We start from the raw sequence: 18,791 nt of genomic DNA, 5'->3' as shown, positions 1-18,791 counted from the left end.
CTCGCTCCCAGAAGGCGATTTTTATGCCTCTTGGGAGGCCAAGGGCTGGAGATGCTCTTACCCAGTGGATATTTGTCAATAGTCATCAAATGATATTTTGCATGTGGTCTGCTCATGTGCACAAGTTAATGCAGAAGTACTCTTAATTATTGAAGAGACTAGCCAAAAGAAATGCACCCGCAAACCGCCAAAAGAAATACACCCGCAAACCTTTTCCTTGCACATCTATAAGTACCCATTCAACCATAATGCAGTTGCGCCGTCTTTTTATATCATCCATATGCTTGAGTCTTCGCTACACATTATTCACTCATCTAATAAAAAATGGTCTAGTGAAGTGATACACAGCAGCCGTGTCAACAATCGAGAAGCCAAGAACATGAAGCTAGGAGCCATATAGTTTTGATGTGTGTCCCACTTAAGAATAGGAAGCATTGGGAAAAATTGATGGGGAAAGTTAGAAAACATAACTGTTCTTATGCCGCGGCTGCCTGCTACTTTGTTGATTGTTATCCTACGGCTCTTCCTCCAACTACCTATCCACCATAATTTCTTCGCTGTGAGGCACCAAAAGCCTATCATCCATAAACATCCTCTATATCACTAAGCTTTTTAGTTTTAAAAAGTCCACATTTAATTAAGGTTTCCGACTAGAATTGGGTCATCCGATTTTGACCGGGTCAACATTTGTTCAAAGCTTTCTCATTGAATTCTTTTATACTATATATAATATGCTTCCTAATTCTTAAGGTCTCACAATTAATTGAGGAATTCATTTTAGAATGGAGTCAATCGATTTTGACCGGATCAACACTTTCTCAAACTCTCACATTCAATTCTTTTAATTCATTATGTTCCCCAATTTTGAAGATCTTTCATTCAATTAAGGTATTCAATTTTGGATTTGGTTTACGATTTTCATCGGGCCTATGATTTTTTCAAATCAATCAGCGGCGATCAGCTTATAAAAACATATTAACCCCGCTCACCTCCCACCAACTAGAAAAAAGAAACACCACCACATGATATTATAGCACCAATATAATAGTACATGCGACCATCGACACAAAATTTTTCCCACATAAATATAGTTTGGTTGGCGGTAATCACACCATGAAAAGGACACCAAATCACTGTATATAAACAAAAACAAAACACACACTGTCATCCCCTCCCACCGGGCAAAGTAAATCTTTCACCAGTTCCAAAATATAAAGGGTACTAGTTTTGTAGAAAGTCAAATTTTCTTTAACTTTGACCTAGTTCAGAGCAAAAATATCGACATCCACTATATCAAACAAAAAAGTATGGAAATTCATTTCATGATGAATTTAAAAATATAGATGTGATATTATGCATTTTGATATATTTCTCTACAAATTTGATTAAACTTAAAAGGTTTAACTTTTCAAAAGGGTAATACAACTTATATTTTGAAACAGAGTGATTATTATTTTCAAAAAACCCAACAACGCCAATGACGCAGCAAAGCCCGGCCTTCTAGTGAAAGATGAAAGTGAATGGCTCTAGCTACTAGTTGAAGATGACCCCTTACACTTTTCACACCTCTTTTTAATTCTCTAGAGATCCTTGGCATTTGTCTCTTCTTTCGGCTCCCTCCTATTTGGTTGAAAGTTTCATGCTCTAGTTTGGTAAAGCAAGGGCTTTCAAATAGTATGTCTCGGGTGCGGGATCACCTTAAGAATCAAGCCATGGATTTCATATTAATGCTCGTTGTTTCTAAGCCATAAGCTATTCTTCTCTTTATCGAATTGTTTGCTCGACCCAATCTGTCCACCATTCACAACTCATATGTTCAACAAATAATCCATTTGTTTGGGGAGCTGCTACTGTCAGATATACCGTAGGTTGTATAACTTTTATGCAATCATGATTTTCCTTTACATGGACGCATATTGAACTTCACTTCACTTAAGTCAGCTAGCGACTTTCTAGAACTGAGCAAAACTTATTGAATCAAACACACACACACACACACACACACTCTCAACAGTCATACTTCTTGAATGCCTTTTGTATTGACGAGACAATTAATTCATGCAGTTTTGGTTTGATATTTGGAACGAGTGGGAGTGGAAAGACCACTCTTTTACAGGTTTGCATTAAAATGTTGCATGATATGTTTTACTCCGTACCTTTCATCTTAAGGTGATAGCTTGATTTCTCAGCTTTTGGCCGGTCTATGAGAACTTACCTCTGGTTCAATTTGCATTCAGAAGTATGACCCTTTTTCTCCCTCCCCCCTTCATTGGACCGTACCCCCTTTTCACCGTGAGAGTTCATACAATAGATAAAAGGGATCAAGGCATCCTTCAGACAAAGTGCTTCTCACGGCAAACTTTTTTTTTCAAAAAAAAGATTACCCCCGGCCTCTACATGGATCGATGCATGCAGTCTGATAACTTGAATACATGGATCAACCCAAAGTCACCTATCCGGCGAATAAAGTCGTAACACCTATACTCTTGATAATGTGTCCGAACCGCATGAACATGCACTATCTAATCCAATGGCCTCATGCAGCTGCCCCGCATTAGGCCGAGAGCACCACCTGGACTGGCCGATCTGCAGCGCGCACCGCATGCGCACACTCTGGACCCGCCGCAACCATCTTCCGCCGTCCAATCTTCAGGAGCGTCCAACACATTCAGCTTGCTAGGCCATACTATCGTCGACTTCACCACAACACCAGAAAAGCTCCACCACCTGTGCGCGCTCATCAACACGCGTTCGTCGTCGAGGCTCCGCTGCGCCATCCCGCCGATACTCGTTGTCGTCGTTGCGGCAGACACAACAACGCTCCTCCTGTTGTCCTCTTGTTCCAACACCAGCCGCAAAATGATGCCCCCAAGAGGGAGGACGACCCCGAAGGCCCCCTCATCGTTCGATCCGGGAATCCAGATCTAGGGTTTCCCCCAGAGCAGTCAGAACGAGGTGACGGCGACTGCAACCAATGATGCCTTCGACAAGGAGATGACGTACAAGACGCCGCCATCATCCGCCATGACCGAGGTCGACACGGTTTTCACCGGCAATCGCACCACTCTGAACCAGCCGCTGCCCGGAACGCCGACAGGGAATCCGTCTCCCTCGCCGACCCCTCGACAAACTAAAAGGGGGCGTCATGTCCCTAAAAAACGGAGGGGAGGGGGGTCGTCATGTGAACGGTTGGTAAATTTTGTATCCAACAATCTTTGCCACAAAATAAACTCGACATGAAAGTATTTCACAATCTGACCCTTTTAGCAACGCCACGGCCCGTGGCGTTTCTTCTCCATATAGAAACGCCGAAGTAGCTCGTGTTTCAGATCCACATTCAAACACCGAGCTAGCTAGCGTTTTCGACCCACATGGAAACGCCAAGCACGTCGGCGTTGCTGGCCAGGCCGAAACGCCATGATCATTGTCGTTTGTAGCGTAAACTCCCGCCATATCATAACGGGGTAAACGTGTGCTCTGCAGGTCTGCATGCATGCGCAGCCGCGGCTGTTGATGGATCGACCGACGCGGACCTGCCAGCCCTGCGCCTGCGTGCTTCGCTATTCCCGCACAGCGCGCGCCGCGGCAGTACTGCGGCGGCAGGCGCGGCGATTGGGCGAGGGCCGCTGCGTGCCTGCAGGGAGACCGCCCGGCCATAGCCAGGGCCCCGGGAGCCACAGCTAGCGCATGTGATTCATGGATGATGCAAGCATGCGTGCATCACGTCGCGGGCCACCATTGCCTGCACGCGCACTTTCTTGCGATTCTCTGAAACCAGTCTGCTGTAATTCAATTCAAGCACATCGAAATTTTGGGGCCGCCGATAGACAGGCGACTGGTTCAAACGAGTTCACACGGCCCGTTGGATCCAACGGCCGTCCTTCTCCTTCCTCCTCGCGCTACACTGCTCTCGCACATCCGAGGCGAGCTCACCGTCTCCGGCGATGCCCTGACGCGTCCGCGGCTCTGGCTCCGTGCTAGTGTAAGTACGTATGCCTCCGGCGACCGGCGAGGTACTGGCGCGTCCCCGGCTCAGGCTCGGGGCTTAAGTACGCGTACGTGCCCGATCAGTGATAGAACGCGCGCGCGCACGGCCTTTCGGGGTCCACACTATACAGTCCTGTTACTGACCGATGATCACTCGCAGTCGCAGCATGCAGCACGGCCGAGCAGGACGATCGATCCGAGGAAAGGATTGGCCGACGGCGAGAGAAAATCGCCGGCATTTGCGATGTAGTGTCACGTACCCGTGTCGCTCGCCAGCCGCTAGCAACGTCGTCCCCTAAATTTTCTCGGGGTAAACAAATGCCTCCACTGCGCCTGCACGTACAGATACAGTCATGCATGCAAACTATCGGCTACAAACGCCAAGCATCATGGCGTTTCGGTCTCGGCGGCAACGCCAATGTGTTTGGCGTTTCCATGTGGGCCGGAAGCGCTAACTAGTTTGGCGTTCGAACATGGATCTAAAACACGAGCTATTTCAGCGTTTTTATAAGGAGAAGAAACGCCACGGACTGTAGCGTTATTAAAAGGGTCAGATCGTGAAATACTTTCATGTCAAGTTCACTTTGTGGCAAAGATTGCTGAAAAGATCAGAATAGTAATTTTGGCCGTGAAAACGCCCGTTCAGTGAAAATTTGCAAACTATTGTGGTAGGCCATCGAATTAAAAACGTACGGTATAGATCAACTGATCCCGTAATTTATTGTTTTTTCTTTCTACCCTGTCTCCTCCTCCTCCTGCTCTCTCTCTCTCTCCCTGGTCGACATCAGGCCGGCGCCCCTCCCCATCGAGGCAACAGGACTGCGACGCCCGACGCCCCCTCGATTTCCCTGCTCAACGCCCTTCCCTGGTCAACGCCGAGCCAGTGCGGGCCGACGCCCTCCCCATGGTGGCAGTAGGACGGCGGCGTTCGACGCTCCCATCTCCTCCCTGCTCCATTGGCGGCCAGGATTGGAACCTCGAGGTCCCAGTCCGTCTGAAGTCTGCGTTTTCTGACTCTGGTGAGAAAATTTTCAAGCTGCACACCAGGAGCTAGCACGTTTGGCCGCTGTTCAATGCAGATGCGGTGGATTTTCTGTAATCCGGAACTGAGCAACACCAATGTTAGTGCACTATTCTAGGTAGTTTTGTCTGGCTTTGCAGTTGCAGTGTCATTGTTAGTTATAAAACTGAACTTAGCAGTAATCCTGACATAGCACCGTTCTTAGTTACGAAATGTGAAGAAACCACAACGAAGCTTAAGGCTTTTGTTTGAAGTACAGTAGCTTCTTTGGTATTGTAGAGTGTAGACAATACTGAACTTGCTGCCTCCATTTTCAGAAGTTTCACGAGGAAGTTGATTGTAAGCATCAACTGTAGCTTTATCATCTCATCTCACTATAGGATGTGAATTTACATAATTGTTACTTTATCATGCCATTGACAACATTGGGCTTATAGCTGAACTGCTACTAGATGAATTGCAATCTTCCTGCTCTTGATCTTTTTTGTGAGACATTGTTCTCCTGAATTGAAACTGAGGCATTTGTTTCACTTTGCTGCACATCAGTTTCCATCTGACCATACTTCTGCACTTTCCAGTCCCTCGTCTGTTCGAGTCCCGCTTCCTGAAGCTCCCCACCACTTAGAAACTATGCTCGCCCATGTCGCTTTCCCTCCTGCGATTTCATCTTGTCCGGTTAAGATGACAAGGCATGCCATTCTTATCCTTGAACCGTGTGTGCTCTCATCTTTTTTCGGTCTCTTATCCTTTGCGTCCCTTGATGGTTTCCAGGAGGTTTTCTTGGAGATGTCGAGCAGAACGGGTCTGAGCTGGGTACTCCCAGTTGGAGGTGATTTATTTTCTTGCCCCTCTTTTGTGGTATGAGGATTTTTTCCTAGTTCTGTCTGGACAATTTTTTTATATTTAATCTAGAGAGACAAATTAGTTGTAGTGTTAATGTTGATAAAGTTGGCGAACATTTGTCAGCGGGTAAGATTCATTACTCTTAGATCTGATAGGTTGTTTGTGATGTGTGAGTTCACTTGTTTAACTCTCAGTAATCACCAAACTGAGGAATCTCCCTCAACTCTGGCCCTAGTTTTTGTTGAAAATCTGGATTTCATTACGTTTCTTCTGACTAAATCTTTATACGGATCTTCAAGCCCAGGATCTTAGCATCTTATCACACAAAAGCTAGGTAGCACTCCGCAATCGGTATAATCCAGTAGTTAAGTATCCTGAATTGTTGTTTTGTGTCCTTCAGTGTTATTGTATATGATGCACATGTAGTACTTTCGTCCTTGCCTATTGGGATTTTAATAGGAGACATACATAATAGCTGGATTAAAATTTTGATGTCGATAATAAATATTGGTGATTGAATACAAGTTGTTTGTAACTCAAATATGTTAAACAAATAGTCCATTGTTTGGGGAACTGCTACTGTCAGATATACCGTACGTTGTATAACATCCGTGCAACCATGGTTTGCATTTACATTACATGGACGTATATTGAATTTCACTTGTTTAGGTTAGAAAAGTCAGCTACCGACCTCCTCGAACTGAGCGAAACTTATTGAATCAAACTAGTCTCTCTCTCCGGGAGAAAAGGTAAGCATGCGTTTTATATTGTAATAGTTATGTTTCTTGGATGCCTTTTGTATTGACGAGACAACTAATTCATGCAGTTTTGGTTTGATATTTGGACGGAGTGGGAGTGGAAATACCACTCTTTTACAGGTTTGCATTGAAATGCTGCATGACATGTTTAACTCTGCATCTTTCATCTTAAGGTGATACTTTGATTTCTCAGCTTTTGGCCGGTCTATCAGAACCTACCTTTGGTTCAATTTGCATTCAGAAGTATGATGATAGTGGAAATCCAATGGGTCTGTCGGAAGTGTTAGCTCCTCAAAGAGTCGGTATTGTATTTCAGTTTCCTGAGAGGTTTGAACATTGAATTACTACATTCACTAATAAGTTTTTTTACATATTAGCATGAATGCTTATGATTTTTGTGAGTGCTTGAGAAGTTTCACTGCAAAATAAGATATTTTAAACCTGTAGGTACTTCTTATCAGATACTATACTTGAAGAAGTTACTTTTGGATGGCCAAGGCAAAAGGCAGACATTCCTTTGAGGGGGCAACTCACTTTAAAACTTCAGAATGTCATTAACTCTGTAATGATTATCTCTCATACATACCATTTTGTTGCGTTGCGGAGTGAATTTGTAGTTTGAGACCACACACAATTGATTTCTGAAGATAATTTGTTTAACGCTAGGTTGGTCAAAGTGCCATTTCATTGGATAAGGAGCCACGGTCTCTCAGTGGTGGGTTTAAGCGGCGACTTGCTTTGGCAATTCAACTGGTAATGTTTTCATTATTTTAGGACAGGTGGATCGTTCTGTTTTTAGAAGTGAAGCTGGATAATATTTTGCCTTTATCTTCTTATTTTCTAGGTTCAAACTCCTGATTTATTGTTGCTTGATGAGCCCCTCGCTGGACTTGGTATGTACTTGAAATATCCATATCAAACTAATATCTGTAGATTATTTTCTTCCCCTTGTATTGATCCATTTGTGAACCCATCTAAATGCACATCAGCGAGAGCAGTTGTTTAATATAATTCTGCTTGTGCATCCTGTCATCTTTGTGCCACAGCCCAGACTTGCCAGGAATATTGTGTGGTGTCAAATAGTTTTTCTTTTAAATAGTATATGCTCTCTTAGATGTGGTTACTAAATTTGTATCATCATCATCAGATTGGAAAGCTCGGGCTGATGTTGTGAATCTCCTGAGGGACCTAAAGAAAGACTACACCATACTGGTTGTAAGTCATGACCTAAGGTAATTTAGTACTCACCATAGAACACGATACTTTTGTATAGCCGTGCGCCATCGGAGCCACTGTTGAACACAACGCTTAACTGAGGCTGTCAAAATATCTGATTAAAAACGTTTTGCAGAGAACTATACCCGCTGGTAGACCGGTCCTGGAGAATGGAAATGGGGGGTGTTTTGAACGAGGAACCTTTACCTGTATAGATTAACATTTTTATTCCTTGGAAAATTCATAACGTTTTTTTGTGCGTGTGCAGCTGGAACGCTGACCCATTTGTTGTTGCTGTGAACAGGCTCATAGCTAGCTAGGGATCCTAATGTAATGTTTATAATGGTACAAGGCAAGTTGCAAAATCTATTAAGAGTGACTCCACACCTACCGGATGTTCGTCAATAATAGTATGATGTTATTTCGCATATGCTCTGTTCATGTGCACAAACACAGAAACGCTCTCAGTTAAGTATCTTGAAGAGTCTGACCGAATGAAATGCACCGACAGACCTTTTGTTGCGCACCCCCCAACTATGAAGGAACCTTTTGCTGTCTTTATATACCACCCATGTTTGAGTCTTCACTACACACTGTTGATTCATCAAACATATACAATAGTGAGTTGCTAGCAGCCAAATCAAAGCACCAAGGAGAGAAAGTGGTCTACTGATATGGTACATTGGTACGTAGCAGCGGTGTCAAAAAAAGAAAAGCCAAAATGTCAGAAGAAGACGGAGCTAGGAACCATAGAGCTTTCATGTGTGTCTTAGGAATAGGAAGCATTGGGGAAAATTGGCGGAAAAAGCTAGAAAACGTCACCGTTCTCGTGCTCCGGCCTCTTACGCCTACACCTTCTAGCTCAACGACTTTGCCATCCTCTTGATTTGGCTATGAAGTTCCTTCCACGGCCACATGTGCGAACACAAGGAGTATCGAGCAACCCCTCTCTATGTTGTGCCCACTCCTTTCATGTGTTATTCTCGTGGTCATTCCCCTCCCCCAGAGTTCGATAAGAGAGATTGAAGGTAGTGGGATAAGAGATATGACTAGAAGTTGGAGAGGCGTGTGCGCCGTATGCCTCCAAATCTAGGGAAATATTTGGTGACTGGTGAGGATATGCGTATGAAGCCCGCATGCTTGTGAAATGCAAGCTCCCCAAAGATCATTTGTATGTTAAAGCAATTGATTAATTGCAAGAATGCTGAGTGCTTGTGATATGTGAGTTCCCCAAAGATCATGTGTATTTCAAACCACTTGATTCATTGCAATAAACCATGCATCCTTTGATTTTCTCTAGTGAAAAATATAAGTAAACAACTTGTAAGAAACCATGGATATTGCACGATTGCAAGTCATTTTTTCACGGCTTAATAGTTCACTCATATGCCTGATATACCAGGGAAAACCCCTTTGAAAATACTACAAAAAATAGGGAGAACCATATGACATGTTGCAAATATTTCTCCCCGCATTGATTGTTCATCATTCACACCCAAAATACTGGAAAATATATTCCGCTTGGCGAGAGGTTTGTCCTGACAATATCACATATATTAGAGGTGTTGCACATCGAATCACTTGGCGCGCCGAGGTTTTCCCCACCAAGCCTTCTGTCGACGGCCCAAGGCGCAACGGTACTTGTGATATTTCTGGTTGGCATATGTTTTATTTGGCCATTTTATCGATGTTAAATACCATTGGATGTGTTACTTTTTATTGGCATTGGAAACATATACTATTATTTTATGACGGGTTTCACAATTTATTGATGCTAATGATTCCTCCTGGCTGACTGATCACGGCTTGCGTCGGTCACTTGAGCGACATCGGATCCCACTATCATGCGCTCCCCTTTGTTTTATTCCATGCCCTACCCCCACCTCTCGTTTCTTATACATAAGCAACACTACTTTATTCTACCTTTTCAGGACATGTTGCTCGCCTTCTCTTCCCTCACCATCGTGACCCGTCGGGCGAATTGGGGTGCTGCTGCTGCAAACCTACCACCGCCACCTGCTACTAGGGCGAACCATCGTGGGGCGGAGAAACGGCCACAACCAGTGCCTCCTTATTCCTCTCCCTCACACGCAATCCTCAGCTCTGCCACACACGAGATGCAAATGCGTCGGGGGAACATGCTGCAAGAGTGATGGGCGGGTGCTGAAACAGAGGCTTGACATGCTAGGACTATAGGATCCTTTTGCTTGAAACCAACGCGAGCGATGGCGCGTGACCGACAAAGGCGATGTTGAAACCACCGATTGCAGTGTTGCAACCATTGACAAAAAAAGCTTCAACCGACGATGCAGAAAACTACAATCAATCACTGCTCAACCAGAAAAGCTGCAACCGTTTACAGAAAAGCTTCAACCAGGGCACCGCGCAACCAAAAAAGCTGCTACATTGGCACAAAAACTTCAACAGTAGATTAAAAAAAAGCTTCAATCGGCGATAGGAGAACCTACGGAGTGAGCCGATGATGCACATGATAGTTTTGCACCCACATGCTGCGATGGCGGCGAGCATTGCAGTGAATTGACGAGCTCATGCAACCAATGCGGCAAGGATCAAGCGGCGTCTGGTGATGCTTCGACCGACGACGACCCTATCCTGGAAGCACCATCCTGCGCGGGGCAGGGGGGGTGCAAGGGGGTGGGGAGGGGGTAGGACGTGCACTATCGGTCTATGGGCTTGATGAATGTCAAATCATCCTTTTTTAAGAGAGGTTCCTTAAAGATTGGTGATGACCAATCGACGAGTTATTGGGATGATACCTGGTCGGGTGACATGCCATTAGTTCTACAATACCCGACCATGTATAATTTTGTGTTCAGAAAAGAGGATTCAGTGGCTTCTGATCTTCGGGGCGGCCCTTTGAACATCCAATATTTTAGGGCGTTGCTGGGTGACAAATGAACTAAGTGGATGCATTTGAGTTCTAGATGATGTCAATTAATCTAACTCAGATGGAAGATTAATTCGAGCGGAGATTAACCACTAATGGTGTCTTCACTATGAAGTCTATGTATGCGGATCTCATAGATTCTGGACCTATTTTTCCCAGAAAGCATATTTGGAAACAAAGGTTCCTTGCAAGATCGAAGTTCTCGTGTGGATTTTGTAGAGGGATGTAGTTCTTACCAAAGATAACCTTGCTAAGCGTAACTGGCATGGCAGCAAAAATGTTATTTTTGTGATTAGGAGGAGACAATTCATCATTTATTTTTGTCATGGCCGTTTACTACCTTGATTCGGTGCATGGTTCATGTTACATACAATTTAGCACCACCAACGAGTATTTCAATTTTTTTAGTAACTGGTTAGGTGGTATTCATCATATGCTGAAGGGCCAAATCCGTGTGGGAGTTTATGCCATTCTCTAAGCAATATGAAATTGCTGGAATGATTACGTCTTAAAGATATCTTCTTCTCCTAATTTATTGCAGGTTATCTACAAACCTATGGCTTTAATTTGCATGTGGTCATCACTGCAGCGTGTGGACGTGAGCGCTTATGGCCTCTGGAGGCAGTCAGCTGGAAATGGTTGCACAGGGTTTGTTCAACCAGTTTGGCTGACGAGCCACTCGTAGATTATGTGAATGAGCTAGATAATCTCTGGTTCGACCGCCTGTGGTCGTGTTTTCCGTTTATTTGTTTTACCATCTAGTACTCAGTGACTTGAACTTATTCCATGTTTAATAGTATGCATGTGTGCATCATGTGATGTAGAGGCTGAAGTACTCCCCTTCTCGGAAAAATGGCTAGCTAGAAATCTTAAAGTGATATTTGAATGAGTATAAGGCATATGTAAAAAAATCTATCTGGAGTGACTCCATACCTACCAGATGTTCGTCAGTAATACTATGATGCCACTTTGTGTATGCTCTATTCATGTGCACAAAAACAGAGGTGCTCTCAGTTAATTATCTTGAAGAGTCTAAGCGAATGAAATGCACCCACATACCTTTTTGTTGTACATCTTATCAACCATCAATACCTTTTGATGTCTTTATATACCAACCATGTTTGCCTCTTCACCATGTACTATTGATTCATCAAACCATGTAGAATAGTGGAGCGGTAACAGCCAAAGCAGAAACCTAGGAGAGAAAACGGTCTAGTGAAGTGGTACCTAGTAGCCATGTCAAGAAGCCAAAAATGAAAGAGCATGTGACTAAGAATCGGAGTCTGGATGCGTGTCTTACTTAAGAATAGGAGGCGTTGGGGGAAATTGATGTGAAAACATAGAAGTCGGTATTGCTCTTGTGCCCTGGCCTCTTGCCATTTCTTTCCTTGATGCTCTTCCACCAGTGACCCACACTAAGATCTGGGGCGCACCTCGGCGCTCTTGCATGAACCTGTCTTTCTTTTTACGATAAAACAACACCACACAAAACTGACACGCAAGACCAAATTGGTCGGTAGATCTAGGACACACCAGTGCTCCTTCTTTTCCTAAAACAACCTAGTGCTCCTGCTCGTTACTTCCCTGAGCCGCTTTGTGGACATTTGGAGGACACCAGACAAACTATAATGGTAATTGCAACTAGATTAAGGCAGCAGAGACAATGTATTTTCCAATCCATGCAAGCTACATTGTTTCAGAACTTCTTGCGGAATAATTATGATTCAGGGAACTAAGATATCCAGTAACATGAAAGCAGAAATGGACACTAGGAACTCTTAATCTAAACATCCAAACTAAGCTAATTGCATTGCCTTTGGAATGCAAGACCACTTGTTGCTAAGGACACAATTGCCAAAGGGTGGTTGCATATAAGAAAAGCCAAAGATTGCAAAGAGATAGCTCTTTAACAGTAGCAACAAACACAATAAGCCTCAAGTCACATAAAAACTGGTTTTACCAGTTTGTAAACAAAACTGGCTGCATGCTCAACTTGTTTATTAGGGTAGAGCATGCACACTGAATATGTTGGAATGGAGGGAGTAGCGCTATTTACATAGTTTACATATCTTCATACAATTTAATTATTCAATTGGGAACCATGGCTGCCGGTCATGGCATCAACAATGGTGGTGGTGATTCACGATGGCAATGCATCTTCCCGGTCCTTGTATGGAGGCAATTTGTGACTGTATAGTTGTGTGCGCATTGGTTATTTTGCACATGGCGGCGCGACCCCATGCTGCTAACCATCTCTGCGAGGCGTAAGATCGATGGGTTTAGCCTCTTATTCAAGGTTCATGGCGGCGTGCTTTAGACATTGGATGTCTCCCGCTCGATGCGGAGATTTTGAGTGCTCTACATGGTCCAAGATGGCATGTGGCGACTCAACTTTTGCTCGATGCCGGGATTCCGCCCTTGTCCAAGGTGCTCAGTGTGAGTGGTCCAAATTGGCTCTGTGTCAGTAGTTAGGCCTTTAGTGGCATGGGATCGGCGGGGATGACGGGCATTCTTATGTGCTTCTCAGCAGCAAGTGTTGCATGGACATGGTTCTATCTTTGAGGCTAGGTCCACGTTTGGATTGTGCGTCTATGCCGCTGTGCAATGACGGATCAGTAGGTGATGGCCGCATAGGGCAACATCGACTTGGTGGTGCTCTATGAGTGCATGAGCTCAAGTTCTAGGGGTAGAACTCTAGGTACAACCTTCATTGGTTGAACCTGTCCATGCTGTTATTCACGCGACGTTCTTTGTTGTTGAATGCATTGCATGGAGTTTACTCACGTTTCTCTCCTAGTTGAATACCCATGTATGGCCTCATTGGTTTGGTCAAATAGTTTTTTCAAAAAGGAGGTTGAAACCCCAAGCCTCGGCATAAATAGATGCACACATCCATCTTTATTCAATTATTCAACAAAGGTCTGACAAGAACATACATAAAACAACCCGAGTCCACCACTCACACTTACACACTTAATAATGGGGAGTGTCATCACTCCCCAACATCTAACTCCTATCCGCTTGCATGATGTACCAGGAGCATACACCTGGTGCAACTAACCCAAAGTGTACACCACATGCACACACCTCAGAAGCCACCACCACCATCGAACTGATGATCCATCTCCAAGAAGAAATCTGCATCATCCTTGTTAGACCGGCCTGCCGTCAATGGCGCCATGGCACCAAACATCGCCACCGCCATGCGTGTGTCCATCATCACACATCCTCCATCGAGCCTGAAGTAAATATGCCCTAGAGGCAATAATAAAGTTGTTATTTTATATTTCCTTATTCATGATAAATGTTTATTATTCATGCTAGAATTGTATTGACCGAAAACGTAAATACATGTGTGAATACATAGACAATCACTTTGTCCCTAGTGAGCCTCTACTTGACTAGCTCGTTGATCAAAGATGGTTAAGGTTTTCTGACCATGGGCATAAGTTGTCATTTGATAACGGGATCACATCATTAGGAGAATGATGTGATGGACAAGACCCATCCATTAGCTTAGCATAATGATTGTTCAGTTTATTGCTATTGCTTTCTTAATGTCAAATACATATTCCTTCGACTATGAGATTATGCAACTCCTGGATATCGGAGGAATGCCTTGTGTGATATCAGACGTCACAACATAACTGCATGATGATAAAGATGCTCTACAGGTATCTCCGAAGGTGTTTGTTGGGTTGACATAGATCAAGATTAGGATTTGTCACTCCGAGTAACAGAGAGGTATCTCTAGGCCCTCTCGGCAATACACATCTTAAGCTTGCAAGCAAATGACTAAGGAGTTGGTCACTAGGTGATGTATTACGGAATGAGTAAAGAGACTTGCCGGTAAAGAGATTGAACTAGGTATGAAGATAGTGACGATCGAATCTCGGGTAAGTAACATACCGATGGACAAAGGGAATAACGTATGTTCTCATAACTGTTCGACCGATAAAGATCTTCGTAGAATATGGAGGAGCCAATATGAGCATCCAGATTCCGCTATTGGTTATTGACCGGAGAGGTGTCTCAGTCATGTCTACATAGTTCTCGAACCCATAGGGTCCGCACGCTTAACGTTCGATGACGATATTGTATTATATGAGTTATGTGCTTTGGTGACCGAATGTTGTTCGGAGTTCCAGATGAGATCACAGACATGGCGAGGAGTCTTGAAATGGCCAAGAGGTAAAGATTGATATATATATATATAGGACGATGGTATTCGGACACCGGAAGTGTTCCGAAGGGTACCGAGTACATATAGGGTCACCGGAAGGGGTTCCGGGCACCCCCAGCAATGATATGGGCTTAATGGGCCAAGGGAGGGACAGACCAGCCCAGAAGGGGCTGGTGTGCCCCTCCACCAGGCCAGCCAGCCCTAGGGAACGGAAAAGTGGGAGGGCAAGTCCCTCCTTCCTTCCCCTCCTCAGGGGAGAAAGGAAGGGGGCGCCACCTCCCCCTTCCTTCCCCTGGCGCCCATACAAGGAAGGGGGGGGGACCAGGGCAGGAGCCCAAGTGGGTTTCGGCCCCACTTAGGGCACCCCTTGGCCTCTCCCCTCTCCCTCCCACCTATGTATATGAGGAGGAGCGCCTAGCATATAGAACATCAATTGTTAGCCGTGTGTGGCGCCTCCTCCATAGTTTACACCCCCCGTCATATTCTCGCGGTGCTTAGGCGAAGCCCTGCACGGATCACTTCACCATCACCGTCACCACGCCGTCGTGCTGACGGAACTCATCTACAACCTCGACACCTTGCCGGATCAATAAGGCGAGGGACGTCACCGAGCTGAATGTGTGCAGAATTCGGAGGTGCCGTACTGTGACGAACCCGATTTGACCGTACACTAATCATGCACGCAAATGTGTACGATCAAGATCAAGGACTCATGGGAAGATATCACAACACAACTCTACAATTAAAATAAGTCATACAAGCATCATATTACAAGCCAGGGGCCTCGAGGGCTCGAATACAAGAGCTCGATCATAGACGAGTCAGCGGAAGCAACAATATCTGAGTACAGACATAAGTTAAACAAGTTTGCCTTAAGAAGGCTAGCACAAACTGGGATACAGATCGAAAGAGGCGCAGGCCTCCTGCCTGGGATCCTCCTAACTACTCCTGGTCGTCGTCAGCGGGCACCACGTAGTAGTAGGCACCTCCGGTGTAGTAGGAGTCGTCGTCGACGGTGGCGTCTGGCTCCTGGGCTCCAACATCTGGTTGCGACAACCAGGAAGAAAGGAAAGGGGGAAAAAGGGGGAGAAAGCAACCGTGAGTACTCATCCAAAGTACTCGCAAGCAAGGAGCTACACTACATATGTATGCATTGGTATCAACTGGAATAAGGCTATTATATGTGGGCTGGACTGCAGAAAGCCGGAATAAGAGGGGGATAGCTAGTCCTTTCGAAGACTACGCTTCTGGCAGCCTCCGTCTTGCAGCATGTAGAAGAGAGTAGACTGAAGTCCTCCAAGCAGCATCGTATAGCATAAACCTAACCGATGATCCTCCCCTCGTCGCCCTGTGAGAGAGCGACCACCGGTTGTATCTGGCACTTGGAAGGGTGTGTTTTATTAAGTATCCGGTTCTAGTTGTCATAAGGTCAAGGTACAACTCCAAGTCGTCCTGTTACCGAAGATCACGGCTATTCGAATAGATTAACTTCCCTGCAGGGGTGCACCACATGCCCCAACACGCTCGATCCCATTTGGCCGGACACACTTTCCTGGGTCATGCCCGGCCTCGGAAGATCAACACGTCGCAGCCCCACCTAGACCAACAGAGAGGTCAGCACGCCGGTCTAAACCTAAGCGCCCAGGGGTCTGGGCCCATCGCCCTTAGCACACCTGCACGTTGCGTGGGCGGCCGGAAGCAGACCTAGCCTAGTGGCGTTCCAGTCCAATCCAGCGCGCGCCGCTCCGTCGCTGACGTCAAGAAGGCTTCGGCTGATACCACGACGCCGGGATACCCATAACTACTCCCGCGTAGATGGTTAGTGCGTATAGACCAAATGGCCAGACTCAGATCAAATACCCAGATCTCGTTAAGCGTGTTAAGTATCCGCGAACGCCGACCAGGGCCAGGCCCACCTCTCTCCTAGGTGGTCGGAACCTGCCCTGTCGCTCCGCCTCAAAGATCCACACAGAGGGCCGTTGGGACAAAGGTCCTTTCAGCCCCCAATCCGTGAATCACTCGCGGGTGCTCCACAAGCCGACCCGTCTTTAGTCACCACATGTATCATGTATAAAGCATATAGTATATACCCGTGATCAACTCCCGAGTGATCACGGCCCGATAGTATAGCATGGCAGACGGACAAGGATGTAGGGCCACTGATGAAAATACTAGCATCCTATGCTAAGCATTAGGATTGCAGGTAAAGGTAACAACAGTAGTAGCAAGGACAGGCTATGCATCAGTATAGGATTAACGGGAAGCAGTAACATGCTACACTACTCTAATGCAAGCAGTATAGAGAAGAGTAGGCGATATCTGGTGATCAAAGGGGGGGGGCTTGCCTGGTTGCTCTGGCAAGAGAGAGGGGTCGTCAACTCCGTAGTCGTACGGGGTAGCAGCGGCGTCGGTCTCGGTGTCTAGAGAGAGAAGAGGGGGAAGAAACAATAAATACAATGCAAACAAAAGCATGACGATGCATGACATGACAAGTATCGGTGCTAGGGGTGCCCTATCGCGGTATGAGGTGATACCGGTGAAGGGGGGGAACATCCGGGAAATTATGCCCGGTGTTTCGCGTTTTCGGGCGGAGGAGCCGGAGGGGGAAAGTTGCGTGTTCGCTATGCTAGGGATGCGTGGCGGACGAACGGGCTGCGTATCCGAGTTCGTCTCGACGTTCTGAGCAATTTTCATGTTGAAAATATTTTAATCCGAGTTACAGATTAAAAGATATGATTTTCTAAAGATTTTATTAATTTCTGGAATTTAATTAATTATTTAAATTAATTCGAAAAACAGATTAATGACATCAGCATGATGTCATGCTGACATCAGCAGTCAACTCTGTTGACTTGGTCAACCTGACCAGTGGGTCCAGTGGGACCCACCTGTCATACACTGTTTATGTTAATTAGGGTTTAATTAACCTAACTAATTGATTAGATTAATTAACAGTAGTTAATTAGGTTAATTAATCATTGGGTTAATTAACCTTAATTAGTTAATTTAATCAGAATTAAATAAGTTAACTAATTAGTTAATTAATTAATTAATAAATTTTATCATTAATTATTTATTTATTTAGGTATTTTTTTTAATTCCTTTGTTTTTTTTTTAATTTGTTCTGGAGGCGGGGCCCTCCATGTCAGTGGCCCAAAGGGCCACAACGATTCGGGCGCGCGGGTTACGGGCGCAGGCACCCAGCCCGATTGGCAAATGCCCAGATGGGCAGGGGGCGCCGGCCACGGGCACGGCAAGCCCGGCCGCCTGGGACGACAGCGGCAGCGGCGAGGCCACGTCTGGGTGGCGCCGGGGCAGGGAACGAAGGCACGGCGCGGCAAATGGCGGGACGGCGAGCGGCGGCGGACGCAGCAGCGATCGGGGCGAGGGGAGCATCGCGAGCAAGGGGGCGGACTCGCGCAAGCCGCGGACGGCGCGGGCGACCGGTTGGCGAGCACGGCGCACGCGGAGCTTCAGCACGGGGCAGCGGCGAGTGTGCACATGCATAGGGCACGGCCGGGCGTGAGGAGCGGGTCGAGCAGGCGGGTGCGGCCTTGCGTGCGCAGTCGACGTCGGCAGCGCACAGGGGCGGGGCTTGGCGGCGCGGTGGCCGGAACGGGCAACGGGGACGGGGAGAGAGGGGGGGTGCTCACGGAAGGTGCAGGGAACGGGGCAGCGGTCTCGAGCTCGAGGAGGAGGACGAGGAAGGGGGCGGCGTTCGGGTCGCCGGCGACGAGTGCGGCAGGGCGACGGGGTCGAGGGCGCGGCGCCGGAGTGGCGGCCTCGGCTCGGGACGAGGAGGAGGTGAGGAGGCGAGACGACGGCGTAGAGGAGGCAGGCCGGGGAGGGAGGAAGCAGTCCGGCGGGGGGGGGGGG

The 18,791-nt window shown here is 46.3% G+C and overlaps 1 protein-coding gene across 1 annotated transcript; it reads left to right on the top strand.

The window, feature by feature from the left end:
- The first annotated feature begins 4,775 nt into the window (after nucleotides 1–4,775).
- On the top strand, nucleotides 4,776–8,318 carry LOC125548938 (ABC transporter I family member 11, chloroplastic-like). Its single transcript, XM_048712453.1, has 9 exons — nucleotides 4,776–5,006; nucleotides 5,587–6,600; nucleotides 6,678–6,729; nucleotides 6,803–6,936; nucleotides 7,057–7,171; nucleotides 7,276–7,362; nucleotides 7,454–7,502; nucleotides 7,757–7,841; nucleotides 7,961–8,318. The coding sequence occupies exons 4-9, from the start codon at nucleotides 6,875–6,877 to the stop codon at nucleotides 8,037–8,039; spliced, it is 477 nt and encodes a 158-aa protein (XP_048568410.1). The 5' UTR covers nucleotides 4,776–5,006; nucleotides 5,587–6,600; nucleotides 6,678–6,729; nucleotides 6,803–6,874; the 3' UTR covers nucleotides 8,040–8,318.
- The last annotated feature ends 10,473 nt before the right edge of the window (nucleotides 8,319–18,791 follow it).

Source organism: Triticum urartu, chromosome 3 (genome assembly GCF_003073215.2).
Source record: "Triticum urartu cultivar G1812 chromosome 3, Tu2.1, whole genome shotgun sequence".
Taxonomy (NCBI): Eukaryota; Viridiplantae; Streptophyta; class Magnoliopsida; order Poales; family Poaceae; genus Triticum; species Triticum urartu.
The sequence above is the reverse complement of the archived record's forward strand: the minus strand, read 5'-3'. Positions and strand labels throughout refer to the sequence as shown.